At 36.0% G+C, this 20,341-nt stretch overlaps 3 protein-coding genes across 4 annotated transcripts in view; 1 reads left to right on the plus strand and 2 right to left on the minus strand.

Moving 5' to 3' along the window:
• The window catches only part of LOC109823985 (mRNA-decapping enzyme-like protein), a 5,379-nt gene extending 4,656 nt beyond the window's left edge, over positions 1–723 (plus strand). The window contains exon 8 of one of the 2 annotated variants that reach the window (XM_020390472.1): positions 383–516. In XM_020390472.1, coding sequence (XP_020246061.1) covers positions 383–442 — 60 coding nt within the window. In that variant the 3' untranslated portion in view covers positions 443–516. Of the gene's footprint in view, positions 1–382 lie in introns of both variants that reach the window. The other variant, XM_020390473.1, reaches the window with a different exon arrangement.
• On the minus strand, positions 1,063–9,900 carry LOC109823922 (nicalin). Its single transcript, XM_020390373.1, has 14 exons — positions 9,561–9,900; positions 7,857–7,996; positions 6,852–6,955; positions 6,347–6,413; positions 5,187–5,279; positions 4,937–5,101; positions 4,704–4,844; positions 4,514–4,591; positions 3,657–3,769; positions 3,516–3,576; positions 2,522–2,689; positions 1,892–1,993; positions 1,643–1,732; positions 1,063–1,551 (listed from the first exon to the last, which is right to left on the minus strand). Exons 1-14 carry the CDS (start codon positions 9,850–9,852, stop codon positions 1,489–1,491), a joined length of 1,677 nt encoding a protein of 558 aa, XP_020245962.1. The 5' UTR covers positions 9,853–9,900; the 3' UTR covers positions 1,063–1,488.
• LOC109824115 (phosphoacetylglucosamine mutase) lies at positions 12,028–19,557 on the minus strand. Its single transcript, XM_020390639.1, has 10 exons — positions 19,398–19,557; positions 19,095–19,326; positions 18,422–18,494; positions 18,243–18,365; positions 18,018–18,160; positions 17,699–17,947; positions 17,173–17,588; positions 16,913–17,088; positions 15,287–15,383; positions 12,028–12,435 (listed from the first exon to the last, which is right to left on the minus strand). The coding sequence occupies exons 1-10, from the start codon at positions 19,462–19,464 to the stop codon at positions 12,281–12,283; spliced, it is 1,731 nt and encodes a 576-aa protein (XP_020246228.1). The 5' UTR covers positions 19,465–19,557; the 3' UTR covers positions 12,028–12,280.

The raw sequence follows: 20,341 nt of genomic DNA on the forward strand, positions 1-20,341 counted from the left end.
TAGCCTTTTATTTTTGGGGTTAATTGCATCTAGAATCAGCCAACTGTGGTGGATAGACCCAATGTGGTTCTATCGTTGCAGATAGAGACCCTGAGTGTATTTTTGACTCCTTTACCCTCAGAAGGTCTGTTGATAAAAAAACAATTTTCTCTCTCTCTGAGGTTTCAGTGTCAAAAAGAAGAAGGCAAAAAAAAAAAAATACTCGAGGGTCTATCTGTGACAATAGAACTACAGCATGTCTATCCAAAGTTGGGGGGATAGTGAAGAGAGTCTATCTGCAATTTTCCCTACCTTACCTTTTAAAAGTTCAGAGCTCTCGGTCAAGTATTTGCTTCTGATGTTGCGTCCTGATTTCTCATAAAGAATCTTCTCTCGGTTGCAGAATGATCATTTTGTTGATATGGTGTACCGCGAAATGATGAGTGCACATTATCCACAGTGATACCGAAGAAGGCAGGATATGGACGCTGTCTGGATTTGGGCAGATACCATCTTTATTTCATATGTCGCATGCGATTGGATGGCTGCTTATGTAACTTTGTGAGAGTCTCGCCTGTAGTTATGAGATGTTTTGGGTTTTATATATAGGATATTTCTTAATATCAATATATTGGACGGTATTGAAAATAATAATATTATTGTTTCTTTTCTCTCTCTATTTCTTCTTTTTTAATAGAATTTGTCTTTATGCTGCTGTTTGTACAGCCTATAAATCAAAGATGAGAATGATGTCGTGAGCATTATTATTTGATGATTTTTGTCCGTGAAAACGGATCAGTGTGTTTTCTTTCTGTTCTTTCGGCCTTTTTTGTTTCCTGGTAAAAATATATTAGTTAAATCCATTATTTACTAATTAGATACGCTTCACACAGGGTTAATCAATTTTAGAACGTACGCTTTGAATTAAGTTCACTTGAGATAGCACACGGTACAGCTTAGAAGTCGCTTTATATGAAATATAATGGTTATTTTGGTGCCTCAACATTTTCTGCCTCGCGGATTAAGCTAAGTAATTTGCATGTAATTTCATGAAAGCATAATGTGTGTTTATAACATAAGCTATTGTCTCCGATGTCAGTATATATTTGTTGAAGGCCAGCAAGTGAATACATTGATCCAGTTAGAAAGCTAGAAGCGCATTCACCCTTCTTTGCTTACTAGTAATAAATTGTCATAAATAAACAATCAAAAAAACTTTTAATCTCCTCCACTGAGGATATTGTACAATCCATTTCATCTGGCTCTGTTTGAATCCTTCTTACTGATTCTTATAAATACCGACGGAAAGGAGAGGAAGCTTTTACAGTAGTACTTCATAGTCAAAATTTCTCTTGCTAATTTAAACTCTAGTGATGAGTGAATAAATAATCTGAACATGCTTTATCTCCTCAGCCAAGGATATTGTACAAATCGAGGTTATATCTACTCACAATAACCTAGAACTAGCCTCTCCGCTTGGTAGTGTAGTGAACACGAAAATTTCTATGCTCATGCTCCCTTCACTTTACGAGTGGGTGGGCGACGAAACATATTGATAAGATCATCAAGTCCCTGTTGATTAAAAATAAAAGTATAATAAATATATATGCTGTAGACCTGACTAGTGTTTAATAATCAAATCCAGCTTTCTCATGCTACATACCCTTGTTGTGATGACAAGGAAACAGAACAGGAGAATCAAGTATGACCCCAGCACGAGCAATAAAATGAGATCAAAGGTTACGCTAGCAACCTGCAGTTCAACAATTTTGTGTCTTTAAGCATGTGATTTTACGAATTAAATCAAAGCAAAGAAGGATTCATATTTGTTTCGATCTAACCTTCCAAGATTTTGAGATACGTGAAAGGTATTGATCAGGACAGTTATCTTGAGAAATAGAGGAAACCGTACCTGATATATGTTGAGTGTCGCTCTTGTTGAATCATAGAAACTGAATAATCCATCAAGGCTCTCGTGTTGTACATGCAAATCAACGGTATGATCCGACAATTCCTGTCACATGAAAACAAAATTTAGACAGACTCTAGATAACATTATTCAGTTATGTTCTTTCAAAAGAAGAGATACTCAAGAGTTACATCATTTAAACAACTCCAGAGATATGCTGCCAGTGGACTGGTTGTAAATAGTTCAAGTATTTATACAGTAGACGGGTGTACAAGAGAAGAAACAAGGAACCCTCAGATTTCAGATCTGACTAGAATTCTCAGAAAGCTTTTGTGCACTACAGGCTATATTGTATTACAAGTAACAAATTTCACTTCTTAGATCGGATATGGGGGACCCCAAAAATTTACTGATCTGCATGTTTCCCCTTGGTTTGAATATGCAATTTAATCAAATATATTATGGTTCTGGTTGTTCATTTGTTTGCAGATCAAAACAACTGTCAGTATTTCTAGGTAGCCCCCTATGTTTACATCACATCCTTATAGAGTACTCTTCCATATGCGTAATGTATAAATGACCAAATAAATGAATTTAGCATAAATGTGAATCCATGAGTTCTAGCAGTGAAACCTTTTTCAGGGCTGAAATAAATGGATCATTCTTTGAGAGAAATGGTGCCACTCGAGGTGTCCGAGACAAAAGCTCCATCCATGAGTTCATGTATGCAGAATTTATCGCCAAGCTACTATTATCCGCAAAAATCTGGATATCTTTGCCTTTATGTCCATAAATATGTCTCTGCATGCAACGAGAAGATTGACACAGTAAAAGTCAGTATCTGTTGAATATCTTCAATTAGCTACCTAACCTTAGACTTAGTACACTACTACCAGCTAGTAGGCTCCATTTTTTAGCTATCATGAAGCAATAAATTGAAGATTCAAAAAATGGAAAGACTGAGCTAAAACTAAAGAAGAAATAAGTGGGAAGGTGAAATTCATATCATTCCAGCAAAGATAATAGAAATGCTCGGGAAGGTAATGCTGCTTGATAATTGCACATTGGATTGAACTATGAAGCATGAAAATGGATTCAGGATACAGATATGATGTTACACAGACAAGGTGATAGTCAAACTTTGAAAAAGTAGGACACAAGACAAGCGGACATGCAAAAAATCATCTACTACATAATTATATAAATATAAATACACACATGCACCTCTGGGGTACAAGACATCTTATGACCAGTGACCACATAGATAAGTCCTAAAACTTTAGGAGGTTGATACATTGTAAATATAGCAATTATTAAATTATACAAGTGCATGTTAATCACTTAAGTGAAAAATTATACTCTTTAAAAATTTATATAAATATAATGCATCTAAGAATCAAATAGAATTTTGAATCCTCCATTTATACATCTGAATCTTAACAATTTAGTCTCAGACGTATCCAAGATAAGCCTAGATGAGTTGCGAAGTTTAGAATAAGTCATATAAAGTATCTGAAATGTACTAGTATAAGAGTGTCTCGACACAGTGAATAGATACAGTGAACAACAGTTCAAAAGGAAGCCATCCATTAATAGATAGAGAACTAACTTAAATAACCGATCATACCGCTAGGCTCTCAGCAACTAGTTTGACACTTTTGTGAACTGCTCTATCATCAACTGCACCCCTGTAGTAGAAACCATAGCTTCAGAAAAAAACCCAGCAAGGGCAGGATAATATTATTCACAGAAATATTGCATAAATTACCTGGTATCATATAGACCTCCAGTCCTCTCAAATAATTCAGGCGCAGCAGGAAGCTCAGATAGAGTTGCAGCAGTTACTCTAACCCTCGAAAATTGCTCATGTTCCCATGCGACCTATATCATGTTCAGACATTCTAGATCAAAGAAATCATCCAGTCTATTATGCACAGTAAATTGACACGTTGAGTACATTTGATGGTGAATATAAATAAACTAAATATCTTCAAGGAAACTTTAGCAGAGTATTATTTGCGTACTAAGAAACTTTTAAAGAAACAATGATCTGCCATTTAAGAATCAAAGGTAGAATGCTCATAATTCCATCTAAAGCTACGAATCTATCATGGAAAATCTCCAATGTGGACAAGCAGAAAAAAAGTGTATGTGTAGGAGAAGGATGAGGGTATAGTCGTATAGATGACCTGATTTCAAGAATATGGCCATCACAAACTTGTGTCCACGCAATAAGTGAAATTGATACTGATAATACTAAATCAAACTTGAACCCCAGACCAAGAATAAGCTGTCAAGAAAACCTTTCTAAGGATGGGATTTAATTTGGTATGCAATTTCAGTGGAAAAAATCTTCTCCCTCATAGATAAATCCATGATGTGTGAAGTCATAAAGGTAAATTATTGGAAAAGAACAAGATCAGAATGACTAGGTCATTTAAAGATGACATGCATATATGCCAGCTGTAAAAATGTGCAACTGTAGAACTTCAGTATAAAACTTCAGCTGGCATAAAATAATTAATTGGGCAACTTCAGGATGATGCTGACAAGTAGATTGAGCTTTGGTTTACCAAAATATTAAAATTTTGCAGCCTTCTAGTAGAAAATATAAAATCTACTCACTCTTGAATTTGAAATATTTATCTTTTTGTGCTTTATACCAATAGTAACTCCCATCTCTTTAGCAACATCAGACAAACTCTGCAATCAAATAATTCATCCAAGAAAAAGGTCAGCAATCTTCAAAGGAACGGGTACATAATGTGAGTTTCTTAAAATAAATGTTGAGTAATCTCTCAAGTATAGAACTTACATCAAACACTTGTTTTATGTATGCATTTTCTGGGGGCTTTGACACGTGCATCCATAACTCATTGTTCCAGGAGCCAATGCTATTCAAACATATAGCATAGTCAATACTCTCTCGTAAGCGCTGATCAAAGCTCCTGAGCCACTGCAAAGAATTAAATAAGAATACATCAACCAAAAACAAAACTACATTATGATTGTTTTTCTTTGGAAAATCAGGCAGGAGGCCCAACTGACCTTAAGTGTGCCATTGTAGTTATAAGGTCCACCAGATGTTAATCCAAAAAGAAGGTTATACTTCCCTTGGGTCTTGGGATTTGAGTAAAGCCCAGAGAAAAGTCTTGCTATTTCTAATAGAGCTACGACTCCACTTCCATTACTATCACTTCCTACGGAAAGTGCCTTCAGTTTCAATTAGAATGATGTCATTAGAATCGTACAAAAACTGTAAGAACTAATACTGTGTCACTGTGTATGGTCTTCATACCGGAGCAGCACCAAAAGTGTCATATGATGCAACTATAGCAATTGTTGGCAGCTGCTTAGCATCTGTATTTCCTTTCAGCCCAGGCAACCATCCCTGTTATATATTACTAAATTTCATTAAAGAGGCATACTAATGTCCAATAAAATAAGACCATTAGGTCGGCATGGTATTCGGTTAAATCATTCATATACTGCTGGATCTCCTTACCCACCCTATCTCTCAACATGGATTGCAAACATGAATTGCAATGAGCATACAAATTGGTACTATTATCTCCAGGGAAAGTATCCAAAAAATGCAGTAAAATATTTTGAAGGAAAATTTCACAGGTGTACTAATCTTCCTAGCTATACAAATATGTCATGGAATGGGGGAGGTCCAGACAGAAAACTTGAAAGACTATAGCAACTGTAGAAGTTGAACACAACCCCACCCCACCACACACACATGCAAAAACAAACAAACAAACAAGAAACAAAAAAAAAGTATCAGAGAAAGAGGAATACTTGTGCAGAAGGCACAATTAGCTCTAAATAGAAGAATATTTCTTACAGGAAGACACAATTCAGATAATCAAAGCCAAGGGGGAGAAAACATTATGGTACAGTCTAGTTAACTCACTCACCACGTTGATGATGGTCTTAAATGAAATGAGCCAAGTGTGGGAGCAATGTAGGTGTATGGACGTGTCTGTATAAAAGAAATAATAACAAAAGAAGTGACCATACTGATGACTGGTTCTATCCACCTCTTAGTAATTAAACTCTTGAAGAGACAAGTATGGACATGACAGAACCTTGCTATAAAACATAAGGGCCGAGGAGGAGGAAATGACAGTTATTGGTCAAGCATGTTTAAGCCATGGATGATGGAACCAGGTACCACTCTAAATTCCCTAGTGAAAGGAGGGAAATGTACAGATGACAAGGGGAGAAAAAGGAAGCGCTGCAGGGAATGGAAATCAAGGCACCCCAATAAGCTTTAATAATCTAATGGAACCACCTTCCCTATTAAAAACCTCTAGGTGAGGCACATAGATATTCTTAACTGCTGTGGAAATGTAATAGATGCGCTACAGCAATATCTTAACAAAAGTTCTAGAAAAACTCAGAAAGACAAGCTCAACTTAGTTCTTTATGCATTCAGTAAGATGGCTTGACCTGAATATTTGTGATGGTGGGAGAAGTAACTTTCCTAGGTTCTGATGTCGAAACAACGAACTTGTATCTGTAAGATTCATCAATACAATGAAGAAATTAGGATAAGCCAAATTGTTCATCATACGCAAGAGAAAGTAATATGTAATTATCCAACTCCAGTAAGTGGGCTAGGAAATAGTGCCATATATCTTTCTACTAGAGAGCATTAGCACGCATTTGAAATATACCTGCAGGACAAGCTAATATTGTAGGTGGAATCCCTCATTCCCCAAAGTTCTTTTTGTTTTGTACCATGTAATGCCATTGCAGGTGTGGATATAACATGATAAGTACTTGAACCCAATAATGAACAAAGGTAGGGTAGCTATTTATCTTCATTTTAAGGGGATAATGTATCTATTTGATCTATGATACCAGATAAAAGAAAAGGTATGTGATTCCTATAATATGCTTACTACATATCTTTTTATGAGTCTGTAAACAGATTTCTAACAAAATGACTCACCCGCCAGTAGTTGCCGTGGCAGGCTGACCAGCAGCCTCACTCCTCCGAACATCAGCTAATACAGCATTTATTTTCTCATCCTCGAAAGCAAAATATACTGGATACTACAAGTGCAAGACAAAAAAAAAACTAAGATAACAATATATCATTGTACAAATCGAAAGGAAATAAAAAACATCATCTACTATTTTCTTGAAATATTTTGATAAGTATGAGGTAGATGCTGTCATGTGACATAACAGAACATACGCATATCATGTTTCCATATCTCCTCTTTGTGTGCATAAGAAAGATAACTGCTAAAAAAAGGGAAAGAAGAAAATGGATATATAACTTGGATACTCGAGTAGAAGATAAATTGTTTCAAAACTTTATCAAAAGGGTCAAACTTAATAGTTAATACATCTTTCTCCCTTCTTTATGGGATAACAAATGATTTCTCACAAAGATATATCATACAAAACCTTTAAACAAAAGATTAAAGTAAAAATAGGATGTAATAAACAAAATTGACTATTTCTGAGAAAACTATGTTACTAGGGTGGGATCACATCTTTTGAACAGAATTTGATATCAACAACTGGCCACAACAGTAGAATCCAAGTCAAGACATTCATCATAAACAAAATATACGTAATTTGATAGTTGATACTTAATACTGTAAATTATGTGATTACAGAACTGAGAGAAACCACAAGGCAACAAAAGTTAAAACACCATAAGACACATATAGTAAGTTAGTAACATAACCTACAAGAGATTCCTATTTTCAAAAAGCGCTAGTCATATAGCTTAGCTTGGAAAACTGTCAAATTTGGGCATTTGACGATGGTCGCTCCTCAGTCAAATTCACTTGTGAGCGATAATATGCAGAAAAGAAAGAGAAAAACTTCTGGCTTGCAACAGATATACTGCTTATTTGTGTGTGTGTGTGTGTGTGGGGGGGGGGGGGGGGGGGGGGGGTTTATAGGCGTGATATTTCACAAGAAACTGCCATTTACTTACAGGAATATTAGCATGTATGAGCAGCTGTTCCAACTCAACCAATATGTTCCTTGACAGCCCATCTTCACTTGAATCATCACTGGATCTTCGAGGAAGCAAAAGCAACAAGCCTCCCAATGGCTGCTTATTTGTAATGTACTCTGAAATGTTTTGAGTGCCAAAATTTAGCATTTTCACCAACTTAGAAAGCCAACATCATCCGTCAAAAAGAAAACAAATGCGAACTTTCAGCATAAGGGGACAGAAACATGACATTTTTTTATCTTTTTATTTTTTTATTTTTAGCTTCAAGCTAGTAGAACAGGAGAAAGTATCACAATAAATTTTTTATTTTTTATTTTTGTTTTATTTTAATTTTTTTGTTGTGAAGGAGAAAATAACCAAGAGACCTCCACTTGTTTGTTTAGCAAATAAGGCATATATAAAGCAACAATCATCGTGAAATACAAATAAATATCTGTATACCCACAAATCATTAAGTTCTAAAAGAAACAAGGTAATTCAGAATTTTATTAAACTACATTTTATACTGAGAAAACTCTGATCTAAAAATGGCATACTAGCAGCCGAAATGTCTGAGAAAGGATTTTCATGTCTTCCAGACAAATAGCATGTGTCTAAGGAGGCTTATGACACCAAATTGAAGAGGAGAGAGAGGGCAGCATTCTCATCTCTGCTCATTCTACATAAGTCCACAATACAAGTAAGTTATTATCTTCTGATCTTATTGGATGAGTCTGTATCAAATATTCCTGTTACATAAGTTCCACTGTTTATAGAATATCTAAGAGATCAATTTGCAAGACCAAAGAGTGAAACATATTCCAATGTGAGATTAATTCCGAGTAATGTTAACCTCTTCTAATTTTATTTTGCTTTCTTAAGCCAAGTAAAGTGAGTGGCTACCCCTTCTAAAACACAGGATTCGACACAGACGTGGTATGCTCAATCTGATAGAAATTGATTGGACCGTCCTCCTTCCCCTGTAGCTTTTATGCAATTGGTCTATTTTGGATGTAGTTTATTATACCATAATTTTGGTGGACTTTGTCATTATCTTCTCTAACGAAATGGGACTCTCCCTCTATTTACGTAAAAACACACATGGCTGCTAATAGAGATTTAAGAGTTCAATTCGCATGACCAAAGGGTAGAACGTAGTACAATGTGAGATTAATTCCAAGTAATGCTAACCTCTCTTAATTTTATTTTGCTTTCTTAGCTATTATGTAACTGGTCCATCTTGGATTTATTGCATTATAGCATAATTTTGGTAGAATTTTGTCATCAGCTTCTCTAACGAACCCTCTCTTCCCTTAAAAAAAATGTCTACTTTAAGAGCTAACAGCCATTTAAAACCAAAAAAAAAGGAATAAACAAAATTATATTTGCACTAACTGCTTCACATATCAACTGACATTATGGACAATATGCTGTTGAATCACTTAAACTCTAGTACCTGTAGAAAAAAGAAAATTTTACAGCATAATTATCACTAAGTTGCAATCTTTACTCTAATTCTCTCAATACCAACATTAATCAATCCAATCAACTAAACTAACACACTTAAAATCAGTCAGTGAACTCAATTCAAAACCCTTAAACACAAGATCCAAACACTCGGTCCAAACTCTCTAACTAACGATACCATTCCAAACTAAACCCTAATCCTAAGAAAATAAGAAATCAAGATCCGAGCCCTACCCTTGAGAGAAGTGAGATTCAAGTCCCGAACAGGCAAGATCAGCACGGTTCTCGAGAGATCGACGCCTGAATCGAACGGAGAAGCGCCGGCGTGGTGGTTGAGGGCGGCGTGCCTCGATCCGAAGGGAGATCCGGCGATGTCGTACTGGATGAGGCGGTAGACGTCGACAGCGGTGGCGGCGTCGCCGAGCTCGACGCAGGCGACGAGGATGAGGACGAGGGCGACGACGGAGTAGATCGAGTCCATGACGTCGCCGCCGCCTCGAGGTTTTCTTCGAGCTGCTGCCGCCATCGTTGGGATTTTTGAGAGGAACGAGGGTTTAGATCGAGGTAATGTATTTTCTAATAGTGGAGTTGGGTCGAGCCTCTTTGGATAATTAATTAAAGAGCGTGTGATTAGATTAGATTATTTAACGATGGTTAGAGACCCAAAATGTGATAAAAAAATTAATCAGATTTGTTTGTCGATCATTGTATCATTTAGAGCATCTCTAACAGTTTCCCCAAAATTTTCTCCAAAATGGAGAAACAAAAGTCATATTCTCCAAATTATTTTTGCTCCAACTCCAACAGCTTCCCCATTTTGAAAAAACGCATTTATTACAATAATAAAGCTCTCCCCAAAAATTTGGAGAATGCTGCAGATTTGGGGAAGGCTCCCTATTTTTTCTCCTCCTTCCCTATTTTGGGGAATGAGATGGAGAATCTGTTGGACCAAAAAAAAGCTCTATATTCTCCAAATTTAAGTATTTCAAGAAGATGGGAAAGCTGTTGGAGATGCTCTTAGTTGAAGGCATTAGCATAAATAAATAAATAAATGAATGTCATAAATAAATAAATAAATGCTTGTTAATTGTTAATAGCATCCAACGAGATTGAATACTGTCAATCCAAATTGAAAACTTCAAATTCCATAATTTGAAAATTTTTAATGATCCGATAACCCAAATTTTGAAATACGAATAATTTTGCTAAATATATATTTTTCTATATTTTTATCTTTTCTGTGAACTACATTATTATTTCTGGGCGAATAGTTACTTTAGCAAAATAAATGTAATAATGATAAATTAATTTTTAATTGGATAATCTTACTTGTCAGTAAGCAAATGCTACGCCTTGTTGTCTAATTATTCTATAATAAATATATTGCTTATTGATAGGAATACTAATTGCATAATAAAAGTACTCTGAGATCTAAGACGCCCATTTTCTTCAAGACTCGTCATCTGCAGCGACTGCTTCATATAATTCGGGCTTGCTGAGCTCTATTATTCGTCGTTGCTGGCCAATAATCTCTCTCTCTCTCTCTCTCTCTCTCTCTCTCTCTCTCTCTCTCTCTCTCTCAAGCTTTTGCTGATATCATTTGCCATAATCAGGTACTTTATATGAGATTGATTGTTTTTACATTTATATCATACGAGACAAATTTTTTTATGTTTCTATTAGTGGATAAATTAAAGATTGAAAAACAACTTAATTTTACCTAGAAACCCAAATAACACTTCAATCATACTAGCAAACAGTGTATGGATTGAAACGAACTATGCCCTGATCTAACGAGTTGAAGAAATTTAAGATGAGGTGTAAGATATACGTCCAAAGAAGAGTATTATGAGTGTTTTAGACATAAAAGACGCGCTATATAATTGGGTACACGTTTGAATCGATATATGTATATATTGAATAAGTGTCCAATGAGTGTCGGATAAGGATACGGGAAGTGTCGGACAAGAACAGCGTCGAAATCCTTCAGGAAGAGAGACATGATACCAGATCACTTATTTTGCAATAAACTGTGGTTTCTGCATTCTGTTTTCTTCTGTTCTGTGGTTTCAACTTGGCCCTCGCTCTATTCTTTCAATTGATAGTTTCTAAAGGCAGAGGATATTGTACTTTGAAATGTGGATAGACTCTTATCGCCTAATTGCGGACGGAACCCCTGTAGTTCCATTGTTACAGATGGATACCCTGAATGAAACCTTTTTCTGACTCTTTCGCCCTGAAAGAAAAAGAAACTGGTTTTGACAAATACACCTCCTGAGAACCTCCTGAGAGTATAAGAGTCGAATAATTCACCCAGGGGTTCTATCTGCAATAATAATAGAGCTAAGGGTGGTTTGTCCGCAATTGGGCAATAGTATAGGGAGTCTATCCGCAATTAATCCCTTTTTAAAAAAAATAAACATAACAAAACCCTTTCCTCACCACATCAAAACGTTTTCATGATATAAAGCACAAGAGATGAAATCCGAATGAGATGCCAAAGAGTTCTACAGTTGGCTGTAAGCTTAATGTGATCTTTGTAACCATAGAAGTTCTATCATCAACAAAGCCCAGCTTCTGGCAACCAGCTACGGTACCTTGATGGCCAGAACAGAACCAACGCAATGTGCATCCATACAAAGGCCTGACACTCAGCATATTCGTACACTCCTATAGCATCAACCATTCAGGAACGATTTCATTCAGAACGAATTCAGACTTATTATGACATGATTTTCGAAGAAAACGTTAGCAACTGTAGGAGTTAAAGCACCAACAAACTTACCTAGTGCAAATACACAAACATAACTGACTTGTACAAAATCAAACAGTGATGATGATTTCACTGCAACCACTGGAACATGTTTTTGATAGCAGTTAAATGTTAGTCATGTTAGTTGCAAGAATTTTATATCGGACGTATCAAAATAGTCGCTGATTTGATAGAAAACCTTTTAAAAAGATTTTTCCGTGAGAAGGCGTTTAACATGTTGCTCTACTGCTTGGGCGAGAGAGTCAGCTGCTTCCTGAGTGGATGCTTCAGCATAAACACGTATTATGTCCTCGGTACCAGATGGCCGAATAAAGCATCGCCCATGAGAGTACTTATCTGCAGTAAGTTAATGGTAGCAAACATGTCAATAGGAAGAAACATAACAAGTTAACGCATTACACTTTGTTTTGAACTGGAAATCTTCAGAACATAAGCTCGCCATTTTATATGAATTTTGCGATCAATCATGACTATGGAAATCATTCTATACTTTCCCATTGTTATCCTCATCCCTCTTATATTGCCTCTTGCCTTTCTATTTTCTTCAAAAGTAGACGTCTCCCTTATAATTCATTAGACTAACAAAATTAAGTTAAAATTTATTTTCATAATGCATTTCTTCTACAATGCCATACACGAGCCTCTTTTAGTCAAATAAAAAACATGTGTCAACCCAACAAAAACCACCTATCCAAGTTTGTTAAGGGTGGGACTTAATGTTATTAAATATTAAAAGCTTCAGTGTTGTAAACTACAGAACAAGGAATGTCATATAAAACAGACACGTAAAATGACCATATGCACCTAGTTTATGTGGCTAGAGCATATGCTGCTGGATAACTATACACATCTAGTTGCATATTTGAGAAGCGTATAAGCAGTTTGGCTGGCTTTCAAACTTGTTTAACCCCTACTAGTATATATGTTTCTTAGTATCTTGTTACTAGCAAGAGTGTTTATCTACTCCTTCAAAACCTTCCATTGTATACCCACCTCAAATAAAAGGTGTTAATCAATTTTCATTACATTGCTTGGATAATGAGTACATATGCATAAATTTCTTGACTATTCTTAAATATTGAAGGTAAACAAGCATGCACAACTTGACTATAAACAGGTAAAAGACCAAAATCAGTGCATTTTTTCTTTCATTAAATTGACTTTCAAGACAGTCCTGGTCTAACTTTTGCTTTAGTTGAAGTCAGGCTTGAAAACTGGATGCGTTAAGGTTGCACCTAAGAATTTTTACCCTTGTTTTTTGACTGAATGGTATGTCTACTTTTGCTGAAAACACCAGGGATAGAAAATGGACTGTAGAGAACTGATCTAGTACAAGAATAGTGCAGTTTTAACTTCGTTCCTAAAAAGAAATTGTGTGCGGCTTCTGCTTGTGTGTGCATGTGTATTTTTAAAGAAACTGTTGGGTTTTGGATGACAGTTTCAAAAACATTGTGTGTTTTAGGGCTGCTTCAGGCTAAAACAAGATGATACTATAAATTCGAAATCTGTCTCCAATCTCCTCGAAGCTTGGATGGTCCTGGTGCTCCTAGTATTTCTGATGAAATAGTTCAATTTGTGAGCCGGAAAAGAATTTATTCATACTTGATGCGCAGATTTCGAAACTTTTTTTTCCCCGGATATTACTTCATCAAATGCCTTGTTCCAGAATTCCTTACTGTTAGTTACAGATTAATGTGAATGGGAACATGATGAAATTACTAATTCAACCTTTTATCATTGCAGAACATCTTAATTCCAAATGATGTCAACTGAAAGTGAAAATAAGATAATTGAGGATAACAAATTTCCTTAAACTTAGCGAGTACTCCTTGCCCATATATCAAAAAAATTGCTTTGGTGAAGTAAACCAGAATCGTACGATGAATTCGAAATCCATCTCCAAACTCCTTGAAGCTTAGATGGTCCCGGTTCTCCTAACTTTTCTGATGAAATAGTTCAATTTGTGAGTTGCAAAAATCTATTCTTACTGGATGAGCAGATTTCGGAACTTTTTTTATCCAGATATTACTTCATCAAATGCCTTGTTCCAGAATTTCTTGCGATTAGTTGCAGATTAATGAGAATGGAAACATGATGAAATTACTTATATAACCTTTTATCATTAAAAAATGTATTAATTCTCCAAATGATGTCAACTGAAAGTGAAAATTAGAAAAATGGGGATAACAAAATTTGTTAAACTTAGTGAAGTATTTTTTTGCCCGTATATCAAATTAATGGTCAAGGGAGTTAAATAACTTAGGTTTGAGGGAGGTGGGGTATTAAGATACAAAGGTTTGTAGGAGAAATCAGATGAGGAATATTTTCATGGGGTTATATTGAAATACCTAATTAGTCATTAACATTACCTAATACTGATGCCACTTTGTTTAATAATTCAATATCAGCATGGTTATACTTAGTGAAAATAAGAAAAATGGGGATAACAAAGTTTGTTAAACTTAGTGAAGTATTTTTTGCCCGTATATCAAATTAATGGTTTTGGGAGTTAAATAACTTAGGTTTGAGGGAGGTGGGGTATTAAGATACAAAGGTTTGTAGGAGAAATCATATGAGGAATATTTTCATGGGGTTATATTGAAATACCTAATTAGTCATTAACATTACCTAATACTGATGCCACTTTGTTTAATAATTCAATATCAGCATGGTTATACTTGAATTACTAGGTGTTATTGGTGCCCGTAAATGGTACCTTTTAAATCTGGTGCTCATGCTTTCCATTTATTTATTTTTATTCTCTTACTCATGTCAGTTACTTATGTTTATTCTCTTACTCATATCAGTTACCTGGGTGTCGAATGTTGTTTATAATTATAATTCCTAATGTAGTTATTAATCTCACTGGCCATATATCATATGCACTCATAAAAAGTTACTATATTTGTATGCAATTTAGATTTTTTTAACAATTATTTTTCATATTCTTTCTCCTGAATTCTGGTTGTCATGTGTTGTGTCATACACACTAAATACACACCAGTGTACGCACTCGGTAAACACATAATGGAGAGTACTGCAATTCTGTAAATTAATGTTTTATACACTGACCGAGAAGAAGATTATATCAAATTGGATTTTTCAACAGAAAATCAAACTGAGAAATAATTCTAAGTTGCATGCAGGTATTAAAGAGAAGTCACTTGAAAGTAGCATAACTGCTTACCAGTCTCAGCGTTTATCAGCTCTTGTAAACCTGATGGTTTCACAACTTGGGTTTCCGCATTTGCTGTGACAACAGCACTTCTATCTGCAACTTTTACCTGAGCATTGAAGAGCATTATGAATTTACTGAGCAAAGAGTATCAAGAAAGACTTTTTATTAGTTTTGAGAAAGAAGATCGTAGGCTAAAGTCAAGAAAGATAACTACAGTACTACCGCAACAAGGCATATACTAAAATTATTGTGTGCACAATGAGTGCAAAGTAAAGGGAGAAGAACTATAAACAATTCAGTTGTTTGTTTGCTTTAGAGCAACAAACATAAATCTGTACTTCTTTGACAAGCTCACATCATGTGCAGCATAAAAATAACCCTTAATCAGGACCACAGCTTCAAAGCTTTGTGGCAGTGGAAGGTAACTTAGAATGGTACAAGCGCAACCCAGATTTAAATCCCACTAGGTATGCATTTAAAAGCATATTTAGAAAGAAGGTACGACCGCATAAAATAGTCGTACTGGCCCATGAAAAAGGCACTAAACCTACATGAGCATGTTACAGTATTAAACTATAATCCTCAACTCTCACCACAACTTTGGAGTTTTTATGTAGTAGAAGGAATTTTAAGACATTTTATTTTGAGTTAAACTTCAATGTCACTTGTGATCAAACCCAAAGCATTTCCATGTTAGCAAGTTGTCAAAGAACATGGGCCACTTTGCCTAATTCCGACCCTACTCATTCCACAGTCTCTTTGTTCTACCTTGTAGAACATTTCATATTCATTCTTCTTGCCACAGTTGTGAAAACTCATAGCTTTAACCAACAAGCACACAAGCCAAGCCCTGAAGAAAAGCATTACAAACAATGGTATGCTGTCAAAACCTAGAGAGACAAACAGCAACAACCTCCCATATATGTGCAAGTTCAGTCCTAAAGACATGCATTTCAAGCAATACCCTGCTGTCAGAACTAGAGCAGACAAATATATTTCTGGTCATGTACCTTTACTGACTCATTTCTGACACAGATTTGTGTTCAACATGCACGGGACACAGTATACGTGTTTCATCTGTGTTCAATGACAAGCTAATTCAGGCATAAGTGAGGCTGATATCGTCTTTGCATCAACGAAGATTTTGGATGGTTATATTATATGTGGCATGTTGATGTTGTTGGCGCCTCACTTGAATGTATTTAATCAGAGATTATATTAGGGAAAAGGAATCTTGTTAAGAATAGTACAATTGATAGATATTCTCAATAAGAGTGTCTACTAAATATAGGACTTTTACCATCAAAAGTAGTTAGGTCGCTAACACTGGTTATCCAAAACTTTAACAGCAGATAACGAGAATAATACCTGTATACTCAGTACCAAACAATTGTAGCAACTTCTGGCTATATTTCTAGATAGTTGTTGGACAAAAAGGTCAATGTATACATTGACACACATCTATCTTGTAAGGTAAAGATAGCTTTTCATTCAGTTCAAGTTTGTTCTGTAAGTAGTCAATATCAAGAAGAAAAGAAATGGAAAAGGAAGGTGAATGATATTGAAACCTAAATCTATTATTCTGTGCAAGCTATCCTTTGGAAAAGAAAATGTGTACAAGGGTATAGGCTTTACCTTTAACTGTTTGCTTGGTAGGTCGTGGTACAGCTCACTCCATCTGTTAATGGACCATCCATAATATTGTAAAATTGCCTCTGCCAAAAGCAAGCCACTAAGAGCATCTCCTACTGCTTGATTGATCAACTGATTAACTGCCAACAATCTTAAAGCAGCATTGCGACTCTCACAATCTAAAATAAACAATACGAACAATCACTAATCTGCCGGAACTATGAAGGCAAGTATAAGCTGTCATATAAGGTAGTTGAGTTAACCTGGACACGAAGCAAGCTCTTTCTCCACATCATGTAGGGAAGATATAAAATCTTCTGAAAATAGAATTGTTCCATGACCATTTGCCTCAAAATAGATCCCGATGTCATATTCTGAAGCTTTCTTGTGCAAATATTTCACACCAGTTGGAGTAAACACAACTTCCAAGCCTAGTTGTTTGAGGTAATGTGTTGAAGCACCATTCGCATATGCCGTTTGCACGACGCCCAACCTTGATGATAATCTGTTCCTCAACTTGTCATTTGTCATTTTGCTAAGACTATCTAATTGCTCCTTGATAAATACAGCAAAGAGAGAGAGTATTTTATCGCCATCAACAAGATCAACACTTCTGCTGTTTGCTGATAATAGTCGAAAATAAACAAGCCTATCAGCATCACCATCCAAGCTTGCACACCTGCAATACTAAACAAACTCATATTATAGGCATTTTTTTGAAGTCCAAACTCAAAGTTGAAGCATATGGAACACATATAAAGTGTAGAAAGAAATGGGAAGACGCCTCACCTTATTCCCATGTCATCAGAACCAAACCCACAAGGAATAACCTTCTCCTTCTGTACATAATCAGCACCAACATTCTCATTAAGAATCCCGTCTCCTTTCCTACCGAGGTTTCTTACCTCAACTTCCAACCCAGTTAGCATTCCTTTCAATTGCTCAAGTTTTTCTCCACCAACACCATTCGCTCCATCTACTACAAATTTTGCATCCACTAACTTAGCCATTTCTTTGGGAACCAGATCTACAAGGCACCTGCATCCACCATTCACATCTTAAACCAAACATTATAATCAAATTGTATAAATGGCCAGTTTTGACTGACCTAAAAGATTTAGCAAGTTGTTCAAAATAATCTGATTCGGATGCCTTCATCCTTTTGTTCCTCCTTCTAACCATCCAATGAAGTTGTGGCGTCGTTAAGATCCCCATGTCTATAGCAACTGCACCAATTACGGCACTAATTCCCTGCAGAATTTTAAAGGATGGTAAGTATCATTCATTGAAAATTTTGTGAGAAGTTGCAAACGACTTGGAGGACACAGCGCACCTGTTTTGCAGCTTCAACCAGAGCTCGGCCACTAGGCCTTGTGTCTCTTCCTAATAAAATCTCTGCAGAAGAATTTACCCCTCCTAATGGTATATTCTCCTCCTCTACGAATTTTAAAACCACCTGTCAATAGGAAACAAAAATTTACTTAAAATAGAATCAGCAAAGTTACACATTACGAAAGAAAAGGAATTTGCATCTTTTACTAGCATTATGGCCCATGAAATGCACATGCAAGAAACATCAAAGTTACTATTACAAAAAGAAACCGACTTAGAAACAAAAGCCTCAATGGGAAATCCCTTCTCGTAAAAACTTTTACTTATTTTTCAAATATTGAAGATCAAAGAAGTCTAGTTCCAATTGAGGGCTTTGCCTAATTTCCACATTTTTTTTTCCAGAAGCCTTCATGTTTCTTAGGATAAGCCTGTCACTTTTAGTGTATAAAATGCAGTAGTTGATGAACTTTTTGTATTACAGACTTCTTAATGTTTGTCAAATTATTAAATTTATAAGACTCCGTGACTTATAGATACACATAGATAAATAAATAAATATTTAATTGATGTGTCTATGAAGAATTTGCAACGGTTTTACACATCCATATATCCATATTGTACAGTATCTGACTGCGAAGGAGTCTTCTTCACTCTAAATGACCATGATTTGAAATTTTTGTGAAGTTACGAACATATATCTAAATTACAGAAGATAACTACATAAAGCAAATTAATGAAGACAACTCCTGCAGTCTTGCTATAAGGGATTCATCATGAGTCACTCATCGACCGAATCAAACAACAAAATTTACTACACGCAGCGCTAAATTTGTCAAAAACTCAACTTTATCACATAAGGGCATCAGCGAAGGGCTCCCACTGCTGAGTCAGCATCCCTCCATCAGGATCAGCGATCTTGACGCCGTTGTCGTTAACGGGATTGTGAGACGCCGTGATCATGAGGCCGATCACAGCGCCAGTCTTCAGAGATCGGAGCGCCGCCAAGATCCCCGATCGGAACACCGTCGACGCCAGCACCGACGCCTCCGCTCTGAATCCCGCGGTCCCATAGGAGAATCTGAGTCCTGTGATTGGAGAAAAGATTAGGTTTTTTTTTGGGTGGAGACTGAGAGGGGGGGATTGAGATAGGGCGAACCTTGAGGGAGCGGGAAGCGCGAGGCCGATTCGAGAATAGACTGGTGCTGATTGATGCTCGTCGCCATGAGACCTGAGAGAGAGGAAATAATCTGTTGAAGTATATTTGCTGTCAGCGTTCGATTTGGGATCGTGAGAGAGAGAGAGAGAGAGAGAGAGAGCAATTTTTGAATTAGACACCCTTTAAAAAAAATATTCACTAAAATCGATTTATTTCCAAAATATTTATCAAAATAGACATACTTTCTGTCGCGTCGATTTTGAGTCTATGAGATTGAGAATCCCATAGAGTTTAACGCACAATTTAGGTCTACGGATTTCTCAATCTCGTGGAGTTTGAAAAAAAAAAATTCACAAATCGACCTAGTTTTACTAAAGTGACTGAAACTAGGCCGATCTTGCCAATTCCATTTTCAGATTTTAGCCACCGTAACGGCATCCTCGATGGATGCGGTTACGGTTGGTTCGGATATATCCGGATTGCTTTCCACCCCTTACGAATCTTGTGAAGACACCGATACTAAGTAACGCTCAGTTTTCCAGATAGCAAAACTGACATGTATAGGATTTCACAAAGTTAATATTTGTGAAGACATCTGTTTTTAGCGCTTACTTGCCCTTTAATTAACAAATACTATAATGTGTAATATTTTGTTTGGTTCAAACTCAAATTGTAGCATTACAAATTTTGGTTGTGTTGATAATAGTGTATTGTAGTGGGTTTTAGTCCCACATTGCTTGGGAGAACAAACCTCACACTCCTCTACTTGTATAAATATATGTGCACACTCAATATTCAATTCAAGGGAAATTTACCTAAGATTCTCTCTCTCTCTCTTACTTTAACAGGTTGGGAGAGATCTAGCCTAAATCCTCTATCTGAGAGAGGATTTTACAAATGCTATAATATATTAGTTTTTTATTATTTGGGTATTCAATATCCCA

The sequence above is a fragment of the Asparagus officinalis genome, chromosome 9, assembly GCF_001876935.1.
Source record: "Asparagus officinalis chromosome 9, Aspof.V1, whole genome shotgun sequence".
NCBI lineage: Eukaryota > Viridiplantae > Streptophyta > Magnoliopsida > Asparagales > Asparagaceae > Asparagus > Asparagus officinalis.

Coding starts and splice junctions, on each gene's coding strand:
- LOC109823922 (XM_020390373.1), bottom strand. CDS start 9,852: ATGGCGGCAGCAGCTCGAAGAAAACCTCGAGGCGGCGGCGACGTCATG. Junction 6,414..6,851: donor GCCACGGCAACTACTGGCGG/GTGAGTCATTTT, acceptor TGAATCTTACAG/ATACAAGTTCGTTGTTTCGA. Junction 1,994..2,521: donor TTATTTCAGCCCTGAAAAAG/GTTTCACTGCTA, acceptor TTCATGTGACAG/GAATTGTCGGATCATACCGT.
- LOC109824115 (XM_020390639.1), bottom strand. CDS start 19,464: ATGGCGACGAGCATCAATCAGCACCAGTCTATTCTCGAATCGGCCTCG. Junction 18,495..19,094: donor CCCTTCGCTGATGCCCTTAT/GTGATAAAGTTG, acceptor TTTTTGTAATAG/TAACTTTGATGTTTCTTGCA. Junction 15,384..16,912: donor TACCAAGCAAACAGTTAAAG/GTAAAGCCTATA, acceptor TTCAATGCTCAG/GTAAAAGTTGCAGATAGAAG.